General features: G+C 42.9%; 9 protein-coding genes across 9 annotated transcripts; 5 read left to right on the plus strand and 4 right to left on the minus strand.

Moving 5' to 3' along the window:
• The first annotated feature begins 1,266 nt into the window (after positions 1-1,266).
• Positions 1,267-3,132, plus strand: EAF01_010041 (uncharacterized protein). Its single transcript, XM_038918298.1, has 3 exons — positions 1,267-1,732; positions 1,795-2,804; positions 2,867-3,132. The coding sequence occupies exons 1-3, from the start codon at positions 1,482-1,484 to the stop codon at positions 3,031-3,033; spliced, it is 1,428 nt and encodes a 475-aa protein (XP_038766268.1). The 5' UTR covers positions 1,267-1,481; the 3' UTR covers positions 3,034-3,132.
• A 453-nt stretch (positions 3,133-3,585) lies between these two features.
• Positions 3,586-4,851, minus strand: EAF01_010042 (uncharacterized protein; the record flags this gene model as incomplete). Its single annotated transcript, XM_038918299.1, has 1 exon — positions 3,586-4,851. One exon carries the CDS (start codon positions 4,849-4,851, stop codon positions 3,586-3,588), a length of 1,266 nt encoding a protein of 421 aa, XP_038766269.1.
• A 3,924-nt stretch (positions 4,852-8,775) lies between these two features.
• On the plus strand, positions 8,776-10,885 carry EAF01_010043 (uncharacterized protein; the record flags this gene model as incomplete). Its single annotated transcript, XM_038918300.1, has 7 exons — positions 8,776-8,810; positions 8,885-8,937; positions 8,998-9,071; positions 9,143-9,334; positions 9,497-10,123; positions 10,280-10,584; positions 10,665-10,885. The coding sequence occupies 7 exons, from the start codon at positions 8,776-8,778 to the stop codon at positions 10,843-10,845; spliced, it is 1,467 nt and encodes a 488-aa protein (XP_038766270.1). The 3' UTR covers positions 10,846-10,885.
• A 1,966-nt stretch (positions 10,886-12,851) lies between these two features.
• EAF01_010044 (uncharacterized protein) lies at positions 12,852-14,861 on the plus strand (the record flags this gene model as incomplete). Its single annotated transcript, XM_038918301.1, has 5 exons — positions 12,852-12,960; positions 13,105-13,126; positions 13,186-13,286; positions 13,334-13,813; positions 13,873-14,861. 5 exons carry the CDS (start codon positions 12,852-12,854, stop codon positions 14,859-14,861), a joined length of 1,701 nt encoding a protein of 566 aa, XP_038766271.1.
• A 9-nt stretch (positions 14,862-14,870) lies between these two features.
• On the plus strand, positions 14,871-15,569 carry EAF01_010045 (uncharacterized protein; the record flags this gene model as incomplete). The annotated part of the gene is made up of 2 exons (XM_038918302.1): positions 14,871-15,228; positions 15,370-15,569. The coding sequence occupies 2 exons, from the start codon at positions 14,871-14,873 to the stop codon at positions 15,567-15,569; spliced, it is 558 nt and encodes a 185-aa protein (XP_038766272.1).
• A 2,065-nt stretch (positions 15,570-17,634) lies between these two features.
• Positions 17,635-19,277, plus strand: EAF01_010046 (uncharacterized protein). The gene is made up of 2 exons (XM_038918303.1): positions 17,635-17,803; positions 17,918-19,277. The coding sequence occupies exons 1-2, from the start codon at positions 17,788-17,790 to the stop codon at positions 19,015-19,017; spliced, it is 1,116 nt and encodes a 371-aa protein (XP_038766273.1). The 5' UTR covers positions 17,635-17,787; the 3' UTR covers positions 19,018-19,277.
• Positions 19,278-19,883: 606 nt separating this feature from the next.
• On the minus strand, positions 19,884-20,736 carry EAF01_010047 (uncharacterized protein; the record flags this gene model as incomplete). The annotated part of the gene is made up of 2 exons (XM_038918304.1): positions 19,884-20,651; positions 20,698-20,736. The coding sequence occupies 2 exons, from the start codon at positions 20,734-20,736 to the stop codon at positions 19,884-19,886; spliced, it is 807 nt and encodes a 268-aa protein (XP_038766274.1).
• Positions 20,737-21,373: 637 nt separating this feature from the next.
• On the minus strand, positions 21,374-22,348 carry EAF01_010048 (uncharacterized protein; the record flags this gene model as incomplete). The annotated part of the gene is made up of 2 exons (XM_038918305.1): positions 21,374-22,220; positions 22,308-22,348. 2 exons carry the CDS (start codon positions 22,346-22,348, stop codon positions 21,374-21,376), a joined length of 888 nt encoding a protein of 295 aa, XP_038766275.1.
• Positions 22,349-23,656: 1,308 nt separating this feature from the next.
• EAF01_010049 (uncharacterized protein) lies at positions 23,657-24,475 on the minus strand (the record flags this gene model as incomplete). Its single annotated transcript, XM_038918306.1, has 3 exons — positions 23,657-23,996; positions 24,041-24,391; positions 24,444-24,475. The coding sequence occupies 3 exons, from the start codon at positions 24,473-24,475 to the stop codon at positions 23,657-23,659; spliced, it is 723 nt and encodes a 240-aa protein (XP_038766276.1).
• Positions 24,476-24,573: the final 98 nt, after the last annotated feature.

The raw sequence follows: 24,573 nt of genomic DNA on the forward strand, positions 1-24,573 counted from the left end.
TTGGAGCCTTCGATGCGGATATGCGAACAAGAGTACATGCATCTCAGATGCGCGGAGGGAATGAATTCACGGCAGATACCTTGCGATTTGGAGAACAATCGATAGGGGTCGAAATCCCATGGAGTTTTGGGCGTTTTTGGGTGGACATGTCCGCTTGAAGGTGGCGGTATAACGACGACATGGTTAAGGTTGACTGGGAGGTATTCTCTTCTCTGAGTTAGGATACTTTTGCAGGCAAAGGAAGAAAATGAAAATGTAGCCAGACACAGAAGATGTATTGCGAACTATGTATATTTTTCTTCAGAGGGCATCTCCACATTCCTGATACCCCATCTTCCGAGGGACCAGCCGAAAAGACCCGAGATCGAGTTTTCCTACTAGACTTTAACTATATCCTTCTCTGCCCCTCTCTACCCGGATCCTCTTTACAACACACTCTCCTCTTTTCCTCTATTTCTATCAGATCTTCAAGATCTCTTGACCTCTCTTGGCTTTCACTTTCCTATCCCTCTCCAACAACAAGAAGCCCCAGTAAACGGATGTGTTCTGTCTAACTCGTTATATGTAAGACTCACCAGCCTGTCTTCGGCCAATTCAGCTCAGCCCTATCGTCTGTGGTCATGTCTTATGATCGACCGAAATTCATTTTGAAACAGAATTTACATGTGAAAGGTTAATTGTGCTTTGGTTTGATTGATATTAATGGCTTCATAACTTTTAATGCAGATTGTGTACATGCCTATTAATTGTATGCATCTTTACTTCACCAGGTTATCGTCCCGTCATTGAATACCTAGGTATTAGCGATTCTTTATGGGCTACCTTCGGGAGATCTACTATTTTATTATATTAGCTATACAATTTAATATTATTAACTTTCTTTAAATTAAAGCATAAATAGATTCAATTATTTATTTATATTAAGTATATTTATTTATTATAAAATTATATATATTAAAGTCATTATATAAGTTTTATATAATTAATAAAAAATAATGTCTATCATTAAAATAAGTATCATAATTCAAAAATATTACTATTGTTATTATATTACTCGAAAAATTGAAGATATATTCACGTGGATATATTATATATAGTTTTTATAGTGATATGCAATGAGATTGTGCTCCGTACAGTACAAATATTCTTTTCAAGTTTTCTGTGGCCACACCATACAAATTTTAGAATTTTTTTTTTGCTTCAGGCAGAAATCTATTTTTGGGGTTTTGGTCATATCGACCAAATCGGCCTCGGTATAGTGGGGGCGCAACAGCCTTGAACTATTCCACATCATCATGTTCCTCTTCCAATTTCAAACCCATCACAGTCTGAAAATATACTGTTCGACTTTAATCATCACTACAGGAAATTGGCATTGATGTCATAGTACTCCAGAAGAAGTTTACTTCATTATGCCAACGGCAACTCCACGGAACTTACTCCTGGGATGAGATTATTCATCCTCAGGAAACACAATCGTCATGCTACCACCACCTACTTTGAGCTTCACAATTCCCTCTGTCCACGATAATCTGGATCTCGAGTGTCGTATCTACCATCCGTCAAGTCTGGCACCTAACTCCATCTCGCAGGCTTCACCATGGAGAAAGAAAGCTGCTATTGTTGCGCATCCTTACGCTCCATTGGGGGGAAGTCACGATGATGCGGTCGTTGGTTTGATTGCTTCTACCATTTTGAATGATGGATTCATTGTAGGAACTTTCAATTTTCGGTACCTATGACTATCCATCTATCATCATATGCTTGAACATTAGACTCACTTAATATCTCCAGTGGTGCGGGCTCCTCGAAAGGGCATACTTCATGGTCCTCCTCGCCCGAACAAAAGGATTATATATCATTTCTCGGATTCATCGTAAGCTATTTGCACCACCTTTCTGTGCCATATTCATCTAGACCTCCGTCGTTTGCACATTCTGATTCTCAACTTCACACCCTCGCTCCTGTCCCATCAGAACGCTTAATGCAGCCTACGAATGATAGCCTTTCAGGCAGATATACCTCCGCAGGATCAGGCACTGAGAGCAATAATGCACAGCCTCTGTTACTACTTGCCGGCTACTCATATGGATCCCTCATCACTATGAATCTCGAGCCGAGCCTTCTTGGTATGCTAGCTCCTTTTCAGCAACCAGCCGCTGGCAGTCCATACGCAGACATAAGATCTCGAGCAAGATTTTTAGCCACTCAACAGAATGAAACAATCGAAGCTACATATTCATTGCTTCGAGCTGGAGGTCATCGGAGAGGTCGTAGTCTTCAATCAGGAGAACAAATGATAAACCACAAAACTCGATTATCTAGCTCGGGGGTTAGAATGGGAGGCGATGAAGATATTAGAAGAGCTAGTCATGATGTGCATGGCTCCGGAGCGAGACGATCATTTTCTGTAGATGCACCGATCAAGGTCATAAAGAGTGTGGATAAGTTCAAGTCTATTGTTCATCACGGGTCGCCTAGGAGAGGAGAGATCCATTCGCCGATTAATCCGGCCCAAGATAGTGCTATGAACGTGGGAAACTCAAAGAGGCACTCTCGTGATAGAGAGGATGCCAATATCATGGAAATTCTTGGAAGTGATTTCAAAGTTGCTTACCTACTTGTTTCTCCTTTACCTCCTGATGGCATGATCAACAATTTGGCCAGTATCGGGAGCTTCCAGTTGACTTCCCTTTTTGGAAAGCAAGGTCATAAAATAGATAACAACATCAAGTTCACAATTGATCCTACGTTGGTCATCTATGGGACCGGTGATCTTTTTGTCCAAATCAAGACTGTCGAACGTAAGCAAAAGCTAATTGCCATGAATTTCTTGAATCAACGGGCACTGACTTTCGCTTTCCAGGCTGGACAGAAAAGCTATCGAGCTTATGTAAAAGTAGAGGATCCACGAACGGAGCAGTTTTCAGGTATGAAGAGATAGCTAATGGAGAACACTTTTGGAGAAACTCCAAGGCTGCTAGGCAGCTGGTGGAGAAAATTAAAAGTTTCCTATTCGAAATTTCAGAGTAAATCCCCGTATATCATGATGGCATAGACTACAAATGATTAATGATAATGTTAATGAAATCACGAAAGTTCATGACAATTGTTTTAGCCTCTGCAGAAATTCTTGTGTCTAGTGTATGATATGAATGTTCACGCAAGCAATTCGAAGTCAAAAGATATCTGGGGGTCATTGTTTGTTCTTTTGGATACACAACTTCCAAGTGGTTGTTGCCGTGGAGTCAATAGAGGTTATCGTTACAAATCGTAAGAGCATATGATCATTTGGTTATGGTATATTATGAAGGGATGTATATGCTATTCATCAAGTGTCACCGCCTGTGCTCTTAAACTGGTAAGAAAATTGATTGTTGATAGATTAGACATTTTATTGTTACTGCGTCTTAAATTTACTGTTCGCAAGTTTTCTCAAAATCACATTGTTACTCAGTGAAAGGCAATTAGTGTGATTGCCAGATCAGAACTCGATGTATTAAGCTGGCTAAGATAATTGGATACCGTAACTACCACGTCAACCAGTGAAGGAATGACAACGAAACCAAGATAGTGACCCATGCTTTAATTGACAGCAGTTTTGTTCTTGAGATGAAGTGGAACATTGTCCTTATAATGAGCCTTACAGAGTTTCTCGCCGTAATAGAAATGCTCACCAGCCTCCAAATCAGGAAAATTGGAAACTCTGGCCCTTTGTTCAAACATCATAACGCAATCCGATCCTCCGAAAGCAAAATGTGAAATCTCATCTCCCTTCTTGATCTTCTTGCCGTTTAATTCCATGTTCATATTGACAGAAGAAACAATCGCCATACCAATAGGTAGCACAGCTACTCGGCCCAAATTCTCATTGTTAATAATGAGGATTCCACGGGTCTGCAAGAATTGGTAACCGGGTGAGTCAGGAGCGTCGAGTGTGGTGATTCCATTGGGCTCTTGCTTCTTCGTACGAGGGGAAATGCGACGTCGAGGTGCAAGGTAATTGTGTCCTCCAGCTTTCTTGTCTGTCTCGACAAGTACCTCTAGGTAGGCAGCACCTTCAATCACATCGATGACCTCGACCGTTCCAGAGACAGGGGCGTGCTGTCGATGATAATCGAAAGTGTTGAGGAAAGAATGTGTCCAAATTCCTTCTTGGAACAATTCTCCATATGTAGTTTTGTCGTCGAAGTGTGGAACTTTCTGTTTCCCGTATTTACCAAGCAAGTCTGATACTTTCCATGGGAGATTCTTAAGTACTACCTCGGACTCTTCGGTGATGGAAAAGGCGCCGGCAAAAGTGGAATCGGCAGGGAAGGTGATGATACGATCATCTTCTGGCGAGGCAATCTCACGAGGTTCCTTGAGCTTGCGATGGAAGAATTGATTGAAAGTCTTCCAATTCTTTGGATCTTCAGCTTCAAACACACGGAATTGAGGAGAATTTCTGTAGCTCGTCAAGGAAGTCTCATTCCACGACTCGGGCTTATCCATAAACTTTCCAATCTCCTTGGCATATCGCACCAGCCAGTCCGAGAGCGGCGTGAGTGGCTTATTCACATTCTTGGGTAGAATGGACGTCTGACGCACCCCGAATGGTTCTTGCGCGAGCACGAAGTAAAACATGCAGAGAATGTAGTAGATGTCCCGACCGTTGGTGCTCTCGGTGGGGATCCAGCCCCGCACTAACCAGTCGGCGAAATCGAGGAAGCCTTTGCCGGAGATGATGCCGTACGTTTTCATGTCGGGGATGTCGTAGGCGAGGGCGTTGCGGACGGCGGTGTCGAGGTCGTCGACTTCGCGGAGGAGCTCGTCGCGCAGCTCGGTTACAATGGGGGCGTAGGTGGGCATGGTGGTGGTGTTGGTGGTGGTGGTGGGGAGGTGGTTTGGGCGGGGGTAGTTTTAGGGGTTAGGAAGGATGGATAATATTATGGTGGGTGAGTCTTTTCAAGCTTGAGTAGGGATATATCGATTGATCGAGGAGGTGCTTTAAACCTGGAGTTTCTTTTTACATTCATCGTGGTTCTAGCAACCCTTTATATATTCTTCGTTTGGGAGGTAGTGACGACATATGACGCAGTTTATTCCTCGTTACCTTGGAACACGCGTGAGTGCATATGTTTGCGTATGTAGACGAGATGTTTCGAGGGGAGCTGAAGACTGGGAGATGAGAGTGAAGGATGGATAGTACGTAATAGTTAGTCGTATGTACGCGGTGGTTGCGCAGATGCGAGTGTTTGGAATAGGAATGAGGGGATCGTGCAATTCTTGAGCAAGTTAGTTTTTGTTACGCTTGTGTGTATGTGGTGGTTGTGAAAATGCGAGGGCTTGGAATAGGAATGAGGGGTTTGTAAAGTTCCAAGACATGTTCATTTTCATTACGCTTGTGTATACGTGGTTGTGGTTGCAATGCAAGTCTTTGGAATAGGAATCAGGAGCTCAAAATGTTCCAAGACATGTTCATTACATCACACTCGCACATTCATTACACTGAGTCAGTCATACGTCGTAAGATAACTCTGGGTTTCCTGAAGCTTTTCTAACAATTCTCGCAGTCGAGTTGAGTATGATCGTTGCATCGTTGTTGCCAGCAGTGAGAGGATGTTGGAAATCCTTTCCCTTTTAAGGTAGCGATTTGAAGTTTCTAGAAACGTCATCTGGTTTTTTGGATCTGTAGCGAGTCATTGCAGAATGAAATTGTCGATATGTTTAGTGTTAGCTGAGTTTCTCGTCTGGGTGAACATTGCATAAGGAACGAGTAAGTTAAAGGGGAGTTGTTTCAGTAGAACTACCTAGTCGAGTGAGGGACAAGAGATCTTCTTTCGTACTATCATTTTTCGGACAAGAAAAATCTTCTACCCACATAAATTCAGAATGTCTTTTGTTTGTGCTGCCAGAATGTATGCATCTTTGAAGCTAGAGATATATTCGCCACGCTAAACTCGCTAAAGTTGAAACTCTTTTAAAGACACAGTCATTTTGTAGACAAATAACAGCATGCAATAACATTATAAAGTCAAGAAAATGAAGAGAATCATATTTTACAAGCCTATCAATATTTTCATATACTTCACAATAAAAAATATTGATGATTTGTTTTAATCAAGCATTTTGAAATAGAAGTAATTTTTCGGTCTGCCTAATTTTCACTAGCGTCGAAGCTGCATAATTTCTGGCAGCGCGAGCACCGCTGATCAGGAACTAAAACACAATGTCACAACACTAACACTAAAAGCGGTAGTACCCGCATCCGCCGCACGTCTATTATATTAACACTGACAAACTAATTTTACTAGCCAATCGTATCTGCAGCATTGCGAGTACACCAGAACAGAAGGGAAGTCTCGAGACGTAGGTGGCATGCGGGGAAATTTCTGACGTATCCGCATTTAACCTTAATCGCTTGCGGTGATCTCGCGTCGTCACTTATGCTCGATTGGTAGCAGTGCATATCAGCTCTGATATAACTCGTCTGTCTAATATGAATCGGGTTACACGAAGTCTTAATGTGAGATGCGATAATGCGGTGTAATGCATCTTCGCTGCTTAAGATTTGCAGAAACGACAAATCAATCTCTGGGGATTGGGATGGAGCGGAATTCAAATGCATGTATGCCATTGAATCGGTCTTTGTGCAGGATTCTTCAGCGGATGGATTTGCAACCGAGGGTCGGCTAGTCATGTTTTGGTGTGAATGGCGATATAGAGATGAGAGTGGTCTACCCATATGCTTCGTCATGATGCGTTTTCGTGGGTGTATCTGAATTGGAGTAGGATTTCTGGATTTCTTGTTGAGCAGTGTACAATGTGCGTGCCTAACTTTGAGGTTGTAAATGAGTTTGGGCATTGAATATGTGGATGTCAGATCATGTTTAGGTTTTTAGTTCATTTGTGGTATGTATGTGTGGCTGGTGGTTGGTCGATGAGTGGGAACTCTTTGGTATTTGGATACCCGAGAATTAGAGGTAATGGAATGATAAGATCTTGGAGGTTGTGTGGTACGGGCTTTGGTGGTGTGATTGTCAGGTGAGGATTATCTTCCCATGGAATGAATAGAAAGAGATGAGGGTATGGCAATGGAGAATATTAAAGTACATGTACTGTGTATGCTGTATCACAGTTCACAAGTGTGCAAGATATGTGGTGTAAAGTTTGAGAGGATGTATCTACGGTGTCGGAAGCGATGGCTTTACTCCTCAGTCGAGTATCGGGGAAGGAAATCAAAACCCGGAGTTTTTTTTTCTCTTGCTTTGGGCTTTTGTGGAATTGGTTCAGTCTATGGTCACTAGTTGCCATCTAGAACGGAGTAGCGTGGATATTTTACATCAAGATCTAAAGCTTCTTCTCCCAATCAGTAACTTAATTGTCACAATTGTCTAGATTTCCATCCTAACAAGACCCCTGTATCTCGTCTTTAGTCGAAAATGCAGAAGCAATAGCCGATCCAACAGCTAACCCAGCCCTAGCATGGAGTAGTATGGTCCCCCAATTACCTTTTGCCGTGTTAAATATTGCTGATCACATCAATTTTCTCAGATGAGTATGATGCTAATCTCACAAAAGAGATCATTAACAGCCAGCAAATTTTACACGCACCACTTCTTACCAACGACTCCGAGTACCCAATTGTTTGCTATCTCATCGGCATGATCTTCACATGCAATGTTAATCCGGAAGCTGAGAATGGAATGATCGTGTGCAGGAACTCGTTTTGGAATATTCGAGTCATGACTGCCCCCTTCACCCAGTGTCAAATTTCCAATAGCTTGTCGCAATCATTCAAACAGTGAATCTTTCTACAACCTTCCCAAAAGATCTACAGCAGCTTATTCCGTCCTCTGGAAAGTTCGACATCAGAGATTCTGATTTCCGGAGCCCGCGTGTTCGGTGACAGAGATGCATATTTTTCGTCAATTTGTAAAATCCACCATGCAAGAATACATTTTCATGATTGATTGCGTATGAATTTACATCACATCGCATAAAAAAGTCCTCACCCAAGCTGAATCCGCATCTGCAATGACAACCCCTCTCGTGTAAACACATACACGATCGTTCACAAATCCCCAGGTTTCAGCTCGTCATTGAATGCCACATTGTCATAAAAGAGAACGGATATCTGTACGACAGTAGCACGATTGCGTAAGTTCCACAAAGATTAGATTCGCTACGTCTACCGAGCTCGTTGTCTGTTTGTGGAACCACTTGCAGGAACCCCGCGGTTGTGATAAATTGAGAGCACGACATGTGTGTTAGTGTATTTGGGTGCGAAGATACTGTGCGACAGCGCCAATGTGTGATGGGGTTGTATCTGCGATTGCGATGCGCGAGATGTGATGAGTGATGATTGATTTGTGAGGAGTCCCCCGCATTTCTTGGAGGTCATACTTGGAGATGTGTTGTCAATTGAGTGGTACTTGGGTGGTGGGATGACGTTGAGGAGGTCCCATATCAGCTGAAAACTATTATCTAGGATTGAAAGGAAGCATCCAGTGGTAGCACTTTGGGGTAAAGAGATACATACATACATGGGTGTGACGTCGTGAGAGGATTGGGTGTGGAATGGTGATGAGGTTGTGTATATAATTCATTAATAAATCGGCCTAAGTGTGATTGTTTTTTGGTTTGTACTTTGCCCAAGCGTGAGTGTCGGTTTGGAAATTGCAAATCTGTTATTCGGTGTTGGGATTGCGAAAGCGTGGTATACTTTGCTCTCCTTTTCAGATCTCTTGTTTCTCACTAAGAAGTGTAGATTCTTTTACCACACAGTTAACCATGGCTACCGATAAGTTGGAACTTGTTTTCAAGAAGTATGTATTTGCATCTAAGAAGAGGCAACTCTTGAATCCGTTGCTAACTGCTGAATCCTTTGTGGGTGATATAGAATTGATGAGCTTGCTACTGCTACCGCTCCCAATTTCAACATTATCTATGATCGTGAGTCAAGAAAAGAGAGTTGCGTATAATGGAAGAACAGATATTCTAACTACAATCTAGGACTGGTACCCGCAATCAAGATCCCTTCGATCTCTTCCGAGCGAACGATCGAGGGACGCAAACATGTAGTTGCTGTATGTACATCCTTGTCCATTTATCATCTGCTTACAGAAACATTACAAGCTTGTATCCTGACGCGCACTAGATGACTGAGTTTCTGGCAGATCAACTCACGAAGCTGAATGCATCTGTAGAACGACATCCGCTGGGAAAGGAACCAGAAACAGAACTTCAGTTGCCGGATGTCATTATTGCTAAATATCCAAAAGTGTATGAGAGTAAGAAGAAGACGATTTTGATTTATGGACACTATGATGTTCAGCCTCCGGGAGAGGGGGTAAGTTTTATTTGTTTATCGAGTTCTCTGTTCTTGATTTTTGATTCTGCTCGGGAATGTTGGTAAAGCAATTATTTAAGTTTACCAATAACGCGTTGATTCATCTTCTTTGTTCTCTCACATTCTTTTTCGATAGGCAGTACTGATCGTCTAATCTTCAAGTGGGACACCGACCCCTGGACCATCACAGAAAAAGGCGAAGATGCAGACAAGAAACTCTACGGGAGAGGAGCTACCGACGACAAAGGACCCGTGCTAGGCTGGCTCAACGCACTCCAAGCCTATCAGGAAGCAAAGGTCGATGTCCCCGTCAATCTGATATTCTGTTTCGAAGGAATGGAAGAATCCGGATCCATCGGATTCGCAGAGTTTGCAATCACTAACCGCTCTCTTTTTGAACATGTCGATGCTGCATGCATTTCTGACAATTATTGGCTTACGACCAAGAAACCATGCTTGACATATGGACTCCGCGGTATCAATTATTTCAATCTCACAGTGGAACACGCAGGCGTGCAACTCCATAGTGGAATGTTTGGAGGTTGTGTGTATGAGCCCATGACAGATCTAGTGATTCTGCTTTCGAAACTTGTGGATTCTCAGGGTAAAATTTTGATTCCGGGGATTAATGAACTAGTGGATGATGTGTCTAGCGAAGAGGTGGAGGAATATGCTACGATAGAGTTTTCGACGCGGGACTTTCAACAGATTATTGGAAGCGATGCGAATATCTATAATGATCCGAAGAAAACTCTTATGCATAGGTTTAGGTATCCGTCTCTTACTATCGTAAGTTCAACAAGGATTTTCATTTTGTACTTTTCAATATCTATTTCCATTTGAGATTCGAATCTTTTCATCTTTCACGTCTGTCAGAACATTTACACAGCTTTTGTTATCCAACTCCCCTTCCGTACTAGAAAATGACCATTTCCCCCATTCTAGCATGGCATCGCAGGCGCAGATTCCAGCCCCGACCAAACCACCGCCATCTACCCCAAAGTTACCGCCAAATTTTCTATCCGCACTGTACCGTCCATGGATCAGGAAACCGTCTCCAATCTCACCATCAATTATCTCTACCAAGAGTTTGAAAAACTCGGAAGCAAAAATACATGCACAGCGAAACAATTTGGAGAGACAGCTCCGTATTGGCTTGCTTCGCCTGATGATGCGAATTATAAGGCTGGAAAGGCGGCCACGCAGAAAGTTTACCATACTGAACCTGATTTGACGAGGGAGGGTGGAAGGTTAGTTTACGTTCTTTGCTGGTTGTGGTATTCTGGATCTTTATGTAGAGTTTTTGGCTGACAGGGTGACGAATTTGTAGTATCGGAGTAACACTTGATTTGCAAAAGGCATTGGGGGAGAAGAGTATCATGTTATTGCCAGTAGGAATGTCGGATGATGGGGCTCATGGTCCCAATGAAAAACTTAACAAGAGGAATTATATCGAGGGGAGCAAATTGCAGGGTGCTTATTGGTGGTATTTTGCTAATCCTCAGTCCTAAATTGTTGTCAATCCGGAGTTGGGCTTTCTATTAGCTAGCTGATCAATATAAATGGAAAGCATATCTTGTATAAATGGTTGATGATGTTTATTGAAACACATGAATATCTGTGCAAGTCCATACTTGAAGCTCTTTGATGAGTCTAGAGATTCAATATTACACAATGGTTCTCGAACTTCACGATAGTCATATATCGGGGCGTTTTACTCTAAAATTTCGTGTGCATCCCCGATCCGCTTATCTTGTTTCTAACACAGGATGTTTTGGTCTCCCTCGGATACAATGAAGGGGTACAGGTCAGGTTAGAGATGGTGTGATACCGCCACCCAATCCCTATATCATCCTCTATAAGAAGATCTGCCCAGGAGGCCCGAAAGTAGCGAATCAATGTCATATCTTAATTGCTTTTAAGGTTTTTGAGTATGATTCATGGATGACCAACTGCAGCCTACTTTGTTTTCCCGAGAACGATCAAATAGCAATAGTCCTCGAGTACAATGGCTTAAGTAACTTTGTAGGGGTTTCTCGCTTCGAAGATGGCGGCCACTTGGCTAAGTTGAAGTTTTTTTTGGTGCCTTGTCACTGGATTTTTTGCGCTTATTGACAAGTAGTCGTTGGTGACTTTTGAATACACTGATTTCGGAAATTATATGCACATTACTAACAATGCTATATTAATGAAATTGCTCCAACTATACGATGCAATAATATATAAGGAGAGAACAAAAGAGAGCATACTACAGGAAGCCGTGATGGATATCAGCCAACCGACAGGAATGAATTTACACACAATGAATGTCTCAGGGTAGCTCCCTCTTATTCTATTGGTCGAATACTTGCTGTTTTGGTATGAAATTCCGGACAAGTTAGTACTTGAGTTGCCGGCATACCTATTGTTGATACATCATTTGATCCTCAGCCATTGTTGATATCGAGTCAATAACATAAGGCACATCGACAGGGCAGGAGGAAAAGTCACCTCGGTCATTCGCTCTTGACAAGATAAATGTAACCATCAAGGCAACGAAACCACACTTTAACTGCGTATTGTGAATAACTATATCATCGACAAATGAGTCGCTGCTGTTCATACAGCCTTTTGGCGGTTTTTGCTGTCAGCGTACTTATGTCGGCGCTTTCCTTGATGGATGTGAGGAACTATCTCACCAATTCTTGACGGCGTTTTCATTGGAAGACTGCTATGAGACTCGGTGATAAGTATTTTATGCTGCTATTCAACGCTCTACCTGTGTTCCCAAGATATCATTTTCAACGACAGGGAACTTTTCTTTTGTAAACGGACGCTCATGTTGATATAATTAGGTACATATGACATGGTAATGCGTCTACCAAAGTCAACATGCAAGATTAGTAAGCGTCATTCTTTTTCCTACCTCAAATTATACACATCGGATAAATCACTTCATTGTCATACTACAATTACATTCTATTTACCCAATGGTTTTCTTGCAATCTATCGATCTTCTTTCAAATTCTACATTAGATCAAACTTAATTTCTTCTTCATGTCTTTTCTACACGATGCGGATAATTTAGAGGATGACGAGAGCGGTGTGAAGTGAAGGAGATCTACCTACGCATCTAATCGTGCTGTCAAAATCTATGCAACTCTGAAGTTAGAAGCATATACCACAAGATGGTAAACTACAAAAGGACTAACCCGTTTTTCACAGCAGCTGAGCTGTATACTTTCTGGTCACTCGAGTAGGTAAGAAGAGTCATCTTCAGATTTAGGGCTCAACTAGTTGAATGCCAATGGTTTAGTTGGAACTTAATACTTGGTTCTATTCTATGAAGACAGATGAGTTGTATCGCAAAAGGAATCTAGCTTCTCTATAAAAAAGTATGTATAATCTAAAGATAAGTCGTTCTCTCACATTGTTTCGAATGCATCAAGGCTTCTGCTGTGAGGTTTAACGTCTTGCACTACACTACTCGGATATCCACCAGAAAGATCAGGAACATTCTTACAGTCTCTCATTACCAATGGATTCCTTTGATGGAAAAGTCTCGCCATCAGTAGTCTTAACACCAGAGATGGTTCCATATAATGAAACGACTTTGCCACCGGAGATTGGTTCTTCCAACCAAACAGGTATAACTGCCGAATATCAAGAACCAAAGATGGATTGCTTCAATCGGATGATCTTGTCACACTAGGAAGCCTTCTCACGTGCAATTGAAGATGAAGATTCTGGGTTCGAGCCAATCAGAGCCGATGGCTCTAATTTGAACCTAGCGACCCTGGTTGCCATCGCGAGGTAAGTGTCAGTTCTGACCGCTAAGTGTGAGACAGTTGGTACTGACACAAGTCTCGAAGATACCGTCGCAAAATCACTCTCAGCGAAGGAGCAACCGGCAAAATGAACAAAAGCGCAGAGGCTTTGCAAAAACGGATTCAAAGCGGCGAGTCAATTTATGGTGAGTTCACACGATTTTGAGCAAACGCAAAAGCACCACCACGCAAGCTCATACATGGGAAGGTGTAAATACTGGTTTTGGTGGAAGCGCCGATGTTCGACCAAAGAACGTGTCCGAAGTATCTGCAAGCTTATTTCGAATGCTCCATTACGGAGTTATTCCTGTCCCTTTAGGCAGTCGTCATGTTGAAGAGTTAGCAATAAACGATTCGGTGAGCGATTTTGAATGGAGGAAGTCTACAGCTGCGAAGATAGCAAGACTGGCTATTCCTATGTCTGATCCCGTTTACTCAACCACCATGCCAGAGAGCTGGGTTCGTGGAGCAATGGCCATTCGTGGCAATACGCTTGCTAAGGGAGCCTCTGCAATTCGACTAGTCATTGTTCAAGCTCTGTTCGATCTTCTAAACAAGGAAATTATCCCAGCCGTGCCACTTCGGGGAAGCATATCTGCTTCCGGTGACCTTAGTCCGTTGTCATACATAGGTGGAGCATTAGAAGGAAAGCCGGTGATTCAGGTTTATGTTGGTTTTGATCGAAAACGTGTTTCCGCAGACAAAGCATTGCAAGCTGATATTCCCCCGCAGTTTTTCAACCTAAAGAGGGATTGTCGTTGGTCAATGGAACAGCAGTAACAGCTGCCGTTGCGTCTTTAGCCATTCATGAAGCTATTATGCAAGCTCTGCTTTCACAAATTCTTACTGCTATGTCTGTTGAAGCGCTTGCTGGTACGGACGAAAGCTTTGATCCTTTTTTTGCTGAGGTCAGACCCCATAGAGGTCAAACGGTATCCGCGAAGAACATTTATTCATTCTTGGCTGGTTCTAAATTGACAAAGCGAAATGATACCCAAGAATTTCATCTACGTCAAGATCGTTATTCTATTAGAACTGCATCGCAGTGGATCGGTCCATCACTAGAGGATCTTTTGTTATCCTATGAGCAGATATCAATTGAGTTAAACTCCACCACTGATAATCCCCTCGTTAGTGATGACGGAAAGATGCAACATGGTGGAAATTTCCAAGCAAAGTCCATCACAAGTGCCGTGGAGAAGACTAGACAAGCTTGTCAGTCAATTGGTCAAATGTTGTTTGCACGATGTACCGAGTTGATAAATCCTGCAACAAACAACGGCCTTCCTCCTAATCTGGTGGCAGATGAGCCGAGCGAATCCTGGATGTTTAAAGGTATTGATATTATGATTGCGGCATTGCAATCTGAGCTTGGCTTTCTGTCTAACCCCGTTGGGTCGCATGTTCAAACGGCTGAAATGGGCAATCAAGCTGTGAATTCTCTGGGACTGATCTCGAGTAGATACACGATATCGGCTTTGGAAGTTCTGACACAGCTTTCCGCGGCGCATCTAGTGGCTGTATGTCAAGCTCTTGATCTTAGAGGAATACAGGATTTATTTTTCATGAACTTGAGGCCTGAGTTTGAGAGCTCTTTCAATGAGAGCCTTGGAAAATATACCCAAGAGCGCCATGGTCAATGCGACGATACCATGGAGATGAAGGAAATCTCCGAATTACAACTGCTCCTCTGGGATAAATTGACAACAATTACCAATTGAAGCTCAATAATGGACTCGACCACGCGCTTTGAACATGCAGTTCAGTCGCTTCAGGCAGTCATTCTTGACAAGTTGGAGCCCAGTCTAGATATGCTGCAAGCTTTGAAAGACTGGGCGAAAGTATTCTCGAAGCAAATGATTTACACCCACAAAGTGTCAAAGAGACAATATTCCGACTCAACCGGGGTTGCTCAGTTCTTTTTGGGCACAGCTGGTGAGCGGATGTATTGTCATGTACGCAATGAGCTTCACATCCCTTTCGTTGACGAAGAATACCTCGAGTTTTCGGAATGGTTACCCGATACGCCTAACTCATATCAATCCATCGGCAGTATGGTAACAGCGGTATATGAAAGTATGAGATCGGGTGAGTTATATTCGGTTGCTATTGAGTGCTTGAAAGATGCAGAAGGGGGAAGGAAGAACGAATCGAATAAATGAGTAGTGCAGGGAAATCGTATACTCGAGTAGATAACCTTAACGATCATTCAACATCAAAACACCACAGTAAAGGCTGTAAATCAAGACACTGAAAAGTCGCGAGAACCACAGTATTGTAGACGTGAAGATACCTTCAATGAGCCAGAATCTCAAGTGGGGGAGAGAGGCGGGGGGAATATTGGGGATGAATGGAAGGATGTGAAGGAGGAGATTGGGGGGTTGGTTGGAGAGGGTGAGAGGGATGAATATGAGTTTATGTGGATTTGATGATTCGAGAAACCTTCATAGTAGTAATGTCCAGGGAGTAGATGAATAAGGTAATAGAACCATCTATGATCGATGTTCGTTTAGAGACCTTCTTATCCCTCACACCGAAAACAACAGTGCTGAATGTCTCTGGCTATTTCAAGGTAAGATTGCAAAGTGAACCGAGAGCGATAGCGATAGCGATAGCATTGAACTCTACGTCAACTACTTCTCCTATCAAATTTGGGTACCCCAAGCGTTGAGCGTTAACCTTAGACTCCCAAGACTTCTGTGTTGGATTCCAAGGTTGTCTTTGACAAACTTCTCTACGAGATCCTTGAACTGTGGTTCCTATATATGAACGAATTATGAGCTTGGATCAAGGATGTGAAAGAAACTAAAATTCGAAAAACTTCATTCTACGTTGTCTTTCTTGGGTCTGAACAGTAGCGACGATAGAAATGGATGTAGACGCTTCGTATTATGAAGATTTCATCTTGCGCAAAAGAGTTCAATCTGTATTTGGAAAGGTCGTAGAGAAAACCTCGGAGAAATGTAGATTCCAAGTCGTTTGTATTGAAAAATGATACCAAAAGGGGTTTATCCGAATCAGAGGTCATATTACGTAGGTGGAAAATGTCAAAATCTAAACGAGCATGTAAGGTAAGGTAGAAATTGTGGAGGAAAATGTAATCTTACCAAGATAGTTTTCAATCAAAGGCCCAGCTTGTCGGATGGATGGGTTCAGCTGAAGTAGAACCGGGTGATTTTCGGTAATTGTTTGATGGGTTAGTAAGGTTAGTAAGGTTACTAAGGTTACCAGCTCACAGCATCTTGGGATGAAAGAAATATCGCTCGGAAGTACAAAGTGCATACTCCGATTTGATTTGGATCGACGTTCATTTTGGTTGCAGTAGGGTGGTCATTGGTGACCTTGTCGAGGTGTTGACGATGAACACACCAATCACACGCAATGCAATCTTATCTCTGATATAACTCTTATGCTCACACCTGTGAAAACACTAAGTAACAACAATCACTGTTCTTCACGAATCTAGAATAACAATGAAAACCACTACTCTCAATCAATTCGACCAGTCCCCCCCCCATCCACTCCACTCATTGACATCCCATCTTCCATCTAGACCATCCTCACTCCAAACACAATCTATGCCACGCAACTTCACGCATTAGCGATCGACCGTACACTCGATCTTCACTGCCTCCACGCCCAACGGAGCCTTTCCACGCAAAAGCAAAGTCCCGAGATTGCCGGCGTGGATGCGATCGCCACCAGGGCTCCCATTCCAGCTAAACGCATCACATGACGGTACGATAACAGTCTAGTCCGCGCAGGCCTTGCGCGCAAGGCGAACACACACACTGCCAACGAGGCGGTGATGGACAGGGAATCCCTAGCCCGGATACGCCCAACGCCACTTGGATGTGTGATGCGAAGAGATGCGACGAATGAGAAGAGGAGAGGAAAGATCATGCACGATAAATCAAGACAGATGATTTGGGTTTCTGGATGATTATCTTAGGATTCTCGGGATAGTTAATTGATAGGTAGGTAGGTAGGTAGGGAGGTATGTAGTTAGGCAGGTAGTTTAGTTATGCATTCGGTATCCTGGATTCTAGATTTTGCAATCAACTTCCTTGGAATCACCCTGGATGGTTCGACGCATGGAGAATGCAGCTGCGAGAAGTGCTCTCGGCGAATCATTTCTTGGGTAGGTAGGGCTACCGCGGGGAGGCGTCAGAATGAGTAGGGATTATCGTGTGCATGTGACCGTGGCTGGGTTTGGGATTTTCTTTTCCTTGGAGACCTGCTATTTTCGTATTGAGCCTGCGTCCTGTGTGCGGATTGGTGGTGGGCGCCCTGCATGCGAAGAAATGATGCGTTTATTATCATTGGGTGGGATTGCTATAGGTCCATAGCGTCATGATGGGTCTACGCCTTGATCTTCGATGCTAAGTGAAGATGTTTGTGGTGAAGGGTAGGTGGGTGGAGATGAGGATATATATAGAGAGGAACGTACTCGGTCGGTGAAGAAGAAGTTCTATTCTTGGAGAATATATGAAACAGATTGAGTTTATTATTTAATTGATTAATATTGGGATATCCTCGAAAGAGATATTTATTTACGACTGTGTTTAATAATTTATCTATTTACAAAATATATCTTCAAATACACAAACAAAGAGACGTAGAAAGTATACAACAAACGAAGACAAAATGTGTTTATTCGGTAGTAAGCAATTATCTCTCTATTAAAATCCCAAGTTGATAGATACATTTGATTACAATCAAAGTTCTGACTCCAACTGTTCCAAACACCCCCATGTTAACATACCTCTCTTCACAGTCCCCAAAGACGAAGACATAGTCTTTGTCGATCGTCGCGCCCCCCGCCATAAATCCACCCAGATCATCCGCGAAAGACGTTCCCACTCATCTCGCCCGGTATCCCGCGTCTCAGAAACAGTTATCAAACAACACCACCGCCGACCTTCCACCCCCATGTCCGAAGTCCACCGACACTCAACCTTCATGACCGAGATTCACCGCAGCCCACTCAGCCATCGACACTCTAGCTCTATGACGGAAATCCACCGTTCACATACTCCTGTTCCGCCGACCCCAAAACCAGCTACTCCTGTTCCTCCTCCGGCATCCGTTGCTCCTCCTCCACCACCCCCGCCGGCTTCGGCAGGATTTCCTCCAGGATATACCCCAGGATATCCTCCGCCTCCCATCTCGGTTGCGCCGCCCCCCTCACATCATTCTCACATACCCCCACCCTCACCATCCATCATGCCCCAAAGCCCCGCCCCTTCATACCGCGATCTCTCACCTCCTCGCGTGCCCACCCCACCCGAAGAAAGCCGAGTCGAATTAATCAAAGTCGAAGAAGAACACTGGCCGCCGCATTCCCACGGCCGCTCCAGTCCGAGCGCAATCCACGTCTCCAGAAGAAAGAGTCGGAAAGAGAGTGTTTCGAGCGGGAGAGATAGAGACAGGAGTGAGAGAGAAGAAATCTATATCCAGAGAGATCGCATTATTGAACGCGGTACCCCATCTCGTCATGCGTCTTCGAGTCCGAGCTCGTTTGCGAGAAGAGGGAGTAGAGGGAGTGGGACCCCCGAACCGGTGCAGAGCGGATATCGGACTGTAGAGGGAACGGGCTGGGATGATCGAAGACCGATTACGCCGAGTGGGTATAGAGTTGTGGAGGGAGCGGGAGCGAGGAGAGGAAGCGGAGTGGGTGTAGTGAATATTCATCGAGAGAGAGAATGGGAGAGGGAAAAAGTATCACCCTCGGAGTTTGGCGGGAGGAGAGGGAGTTTTCCTTATGAGAATGGATCGATCGGGAGACCGCGAAGTTCGGCGGGAAGATTTGCGGAGAGGGAGAGAGTGGTGATGGATGAGGGAGGGAGGAGAAGGGAGTTGTATAGAAGGGCTTGAGGGGGTGGGATGGACTTTTGTGGTGAGGTCTGATGTCATGTAATTATTTTGTGTGTGATCGCCTGCTTGGTTTCTTGATGGTGTGGAGAAGGTTGGAATATTCTTAAACGCTATTTTATACTTTTTAGATTGTACGCATATACTGCGCGAGCGAGCGAGCCGAATTCTATTAGATCTTGCCTAACTTTTTTCTTCCTCATTTTTATATATAATGAGATACTCGGTACGATAGTATTAAGTCTTCTATTTATTTCATCACTATTATTATGCGACTCTTGAGTAGATATCGAGCGTGGTCGCACAAGCACCCGGAAATACAAGATGAGAGAAACTGGGATTTTCTGAAAGGTTGCGAACGGGTATGATGATATGTATACTTCGCTTTGTCAACTCCCGACCCCTTCTTTCAATTATCCTCCTGGGGTTTGATGCTATTCACAGATACAATCACAGGAGCGCTCATATGGTCATGTTAATTTTTGATTCTTTTCTCACTCTAAGATATTTTGAGATCGAGAATTAAACTATAGATATATCTTCTTGTGATTGGGATAATCCGAGTGAGATTCCGCGGATTTGATAACATTGTGTGCATATTCTCGAGTGCAATCTGGACCATTTATTTGGATTAAAGAGGGTCATCTCATCTTCTTTCGCTGTTGAAGGTTGAAGTAGTCAGAGAATAAGAGGTAAATGCAGTGGATGGGCTGGATTTAGGTGTTCATCTGTGTATTCAGGTTGGGTGGGGGGAGGGAATTGTCCAGAACGATAAGTCGATATCCAACTAAGTAGCCAAAGAATGGTCATTCCTGCGAGGTTTTCGGCTCTCAGATTTTCAAACACTAGTTATGTTTGATGCAGATAGTTTAGAGTTTATCCGTTGATGTGACATTCTGTTTTTTGTCTTTGTCTGCTTCGGTTAGCTTTGTGCATCCTTCTCCTTCACCATGGCGATGATATGAACAGATTTCGACTACCCATTTTCCATTCTCTCTTACACGACCTGGATTTGGTGTCTTCTTATCCTTGGTGAAATTCTGGAAATACGCAAAGAAGTCTTCGAAGAAGCTGCTATGCTCTTTACAAACAACCCAGAGGTGCTTCAAGTAATCTCTACCAGGAATGATGTTAGGTGTTGTCTCGTCGTGGTAAAACCAAGCCAATCTCTTGATGCAGAGTAGTCTCAATGGCGGATCTTCCTCCGTCTGATTCCAGATATGATTGACGACTTCTGGAAGTAAATGGTTCACATAGCTGGCCTTTTCGTCTGATAGCCAGAACTGATGTTTGATGCCATTGATGACCACATTTCCCAACTGATAAAAACACCATTTTTCCGACAACAGGTAAAGTTTTATAAATGTATCGAATTGTGCGTGAGTCTGATTGAACGGCACTGTACGTCTATATAACCATTCGATGAAGAGTGCCACCACATCTAAGCTGTCTTCTGGAAAATAGATCTTTCCCTCGGTGCCTTCTAGGAATGGACCACAAAAAGCTTTCTTAAAGTAATCGCATGAGTCGCATAAGCTTCTTGTGTGCTGTGAACTCTTTTCTCTTCGGTCCAACCATGAGTGTAACGATTTCAAGGCTGAGAGAGCTAGAGAGAGATTGTCAATTGTTTCCAATTGCTATTGTGTACAAAGGGTCCACTCACTCTCCAAAACTCGGATTTACAACGGGTGCTGGAGCACCTGTCAAAGTCGTAGAGTTCATGGTGTTGCGCTTTGCATGTAATATTGTCCCAGGTCTGCAATGAGCTATTAGCAGGTACATCAATCATACAATTATAAGGTGACATTGATGCTTAAAATGTGGTAGATCGGCAGAGTTTCTTACTATCTTTCGAATCATGCGACGATAATCGAAGGAAATCCAGATTGTATAATTTCTTTTACGCCAACGGTCTTATCAGAAGAGATCATATATTGGTGAATTGTCGAGTTGATTATTCAATCCGTGGTTGTTTGGCGTTCGGAAAAGAAAATTGAAAGTGAGGTTGAAACCGAAGGGGATTTGGAAGTTCACCCATCCTCGCTTAGAGGGACTGCATGAAATGCTTCAACTGTCTTGTCTCGATACTGCGAAAGCGCTGGAGCTCGGACGGATTCTCTATAATAGTTACGTTGTGCAATCAGATCACTGAAATCAACTAGATACACATACTCATCTTTTCGAGATTGAAAAAATATATCTATATACATTGTTGTTTCCACTCAAGATATTGTCTGCAGTCTGACATGTTATAAATACATTTGTCCAGGCCTCTATGCTCCTCCTTTCTTCAATTTCCTCAGAACCTACGACCAGGATGCGCGTGATCTCGACCTTCCTTCTTTTACAGTACTTGAATCTATTGTGATAAGAAACGGTCGAAAAATTCCATGGTCGAAAATGCTATTAATGACTTCTTTCCCCCATCATTCCAAGCCTGGTTAACTCTGGGCTTTCTGATGAGAAATCCAGCCATATCCAATACATCAACGGTATCAACGCTATATTTTACCTCTCCATATTTCCTTTGCCCATCACGATGATCGTGAAAGTCACAACGGTCCCGAACTCTTTTCTCATGCCAAGAGGTATTGTATTTGTATTGGAAATCGCAGGGTTTGCTAGGGTCGAAATCGGCTTGGATATCCTTGGCGATGTAATCAGGCATGTCGACAATATCACGCAGTCTGTTGACAATAAGGGGCCCAATCACCGTACCATCCCTTGGATCATCCAAATCTTCGCGAAATTCCCAGGCTAAGCATTGGATGCAGAGTTTTCTAATGGACGAATTTGGTAGCGAGAGTCGCCAAATGGCAGAAGTGTCATCACCAGAAAGTTTCCATGCCTCTCGGTGTTCGAAGGGGATGTGTGATCCTCTAAGAGCTAAGATGATGTCGGAAACATCGTTTGCAAGCTTTTCCGAACACCATTTGTCTGCGGTGATACGAAGCTCCCAGAAATTCCTGTAGGTCTCGCTGGTAAAGTCGAGGTTTACTTTGGACTTTTGAAGCCATCCAACTAATAGTTCAATGGCTTCGGGCTTCTCATCTTCTAAATAAATTTCCTTTTCTATGCCCTCTCTGAAGTGTCCATGGAGAAAGGCTATCCTGAAGTATTCAATGGAGTCGACGAGAAGGGCTTGAGAGATTGCGAATACTTCTTTCTCTGGGCCGACAACTAATACTACTGGATCAGAACGTTTTCTAATTTGATTCATTAGCATATTCAAGCGAGCTCAAAAGTTGGACCAGAGTCCGGGTGTAAAGGGTATTCTGGGAGAATAAACTTACTTCCTCGAAGTCACTATCTTGAATTCGTGTTGCGGAGACATTTTTGTTTGTTTAGAAATTCGAAAGTTTTATTTTGCTGTTTAGAATGATGAAATAGAGGTATATTGTATAAAAATATAAATATAGGTAGATATATCCAAGATGAGAACGGATATGTAAAGTATATCTCTGTGTGTATCCGTCGAGCAATCTGTAATGTACAAGATAACTTCTACCAGGGTGGCGATGAATGAATATATACTCCAGCAATAGGTAAGGCTATATATGCGTGAAGTCTTTCAACTAGTAAGCCTAGGGCCTTGGATTTGGCTAGCAAATAGCTAGATATCATAAGTAAAATGACATTTGAAAGCATTACTACATTTGTGATAGGAGATCACTCCGAAAAAAACATGTATGGTGGCTTCGTTCGATATTCTAGCTGATGAATTAGATAATTTGACGCTAGTGTCTTTAGTCTAGAGTAATCAAGACCTAGTATGGTCACTGAGGAGAAAGTCATCACTAGTTTGTATCTAGCTCCGCTGCTTGGATTTGATAACCTTCTCACGTGAATATAGATATCGAAAGTGTCACAATCTCTGTTTATTTGCAATTGAGAAAGGTTCAGTGGTCAAAATGCTTGTTAATTTCTGACCAATTGAAGTTATTCGGATGCGGGGGGTGGAATTGGCGAACCAAGCGAATAAGTTGACTTGGTGTAAAAGATGCTGAAGAGTGTTCGAATCGTTACACTTTTTAGAATGGCCCATAGGATTATCAAACATCGAAAGCTGATACATGAGAATACTGTTTTTGGTGTTGGAAATCAGTTGATAGCCCTGGTAATTGGATATAGAAGGTGGTAGCATCAGCAAAACCTCTTAACTCATAATCTACCATATCTACAGATTCAAAACATAGGGGAAACCCTCGATTATGTGAAATATATACGTAACTTTGGTCTTACTGTCATGATTAGAAGCTATAACTGGAGAAAAGTTAGACGCTCGTATTCATGCAGCCCTTCAAAGGTGCTGTCTTCTGTTCGTCGCTTCACTATCTAGCCAGCCAAACAAGCCGATCATGTCAATTTGAGATCACAATCACATTTGATTTCACCGTAAACCCTTGTAGCAAAGTAATAGAAACTTACGTAACTGACTATTGATACGGGAAAGCTAATTCTTTTATGTCTCAGAACTCTCGCCGTCTGCCAGCTGCGAATCTCATATTTTGTTTAGTAGCTGCCCATAATCTTTCCATCTTCAACGGTAATTTTATGCTTCTAGCCAGTACAAATGCTCTACAAAGGTTGAGTTAAACTTCTGTACTCGAATGAAGCCGTGTCAATGTATTCTTGAAGAAGCTTAAGCCTCGGCCTCGTCCTCAGAATCCTCATTCTGTTTAACTTCCGGTGTGTTCAAATGGCACACTTCTCCCTCTGAATGTCTGTGAAAGTAACAATCATCCCAATTGTCCTCCTCAAATTGACATTCTGGAGGGTTTTCTGCTGAATGCTTCTGTACTTGAGTAAAGAAACTCACATAAAGATCCTGATGATCTTTGAAAAGCTCCCACAGAGTGACTAGTTGAGCCATGTCCAACGGAAACACCTTCTTATTTTTGTCTACAGAAGCCTCAAAGTCCCACGCATCATAGACAAGGGCATGAATATACCATTTCCGTAATGGAGATGTAGGAGATGTGCTTTTCCAGATATTGTCGGCATGCTTCAAGGTGCAGTCGGGAACTGGTCAAAGTCATCGGATTTTGATATAGCTTGAAGTGCATCGATAGCTTTGTTCGCAAGCTCATTGACGCATAGCTTCTCCGCGAAAATATAGACACCGAGTAACTGATCGAAGTTCTCAAGAATTTTTGCTTCAGGTACTGTTCCTCTGTACAACCAATGCATGAAGTACTCAAAAACCCCAGGATCATCCTCTGGTATATCCATACTGCAGTCCTGACTTTCTTTGAATCCTCCTGCCGAAAACGCACCACGAAAATATGTTACGGACTCGCATATAAGCTGCTTGTGCACAGCGAACTTGCGCTTCTCCTTTCCCACAATGATTGTAACTAGCTCATAGCCAAGAGATCTATAGGTTGTTATTAATGGCACATTATGAGAAATTTTGATGTTAAACTTACTTTCCGAGGTTGAAGCCGTCTGAAAACCCCATATTTTCAGAACAATGATGTCGAAATGGCAATCTTCGAATCCTGCATATCAATTAATATAGATGCCGCAATATGCGATGAAAATTACAGTACGTTTATC

Source organism: Botrytis porri, assembly GCF_014898465.1.
Source record: "Botrytis porri strain MUCL 3234 chromosome Unknown BPOR_015, whole genome shotgun sequence".
NCBI classification, from domain to species: domain Eukaryota; kingdom Fungi; phylum Ascomycota; class Leotiomycetes; order Helotiales; family Sclerotiniaceae; genus Botrytis; species Botrytis porri.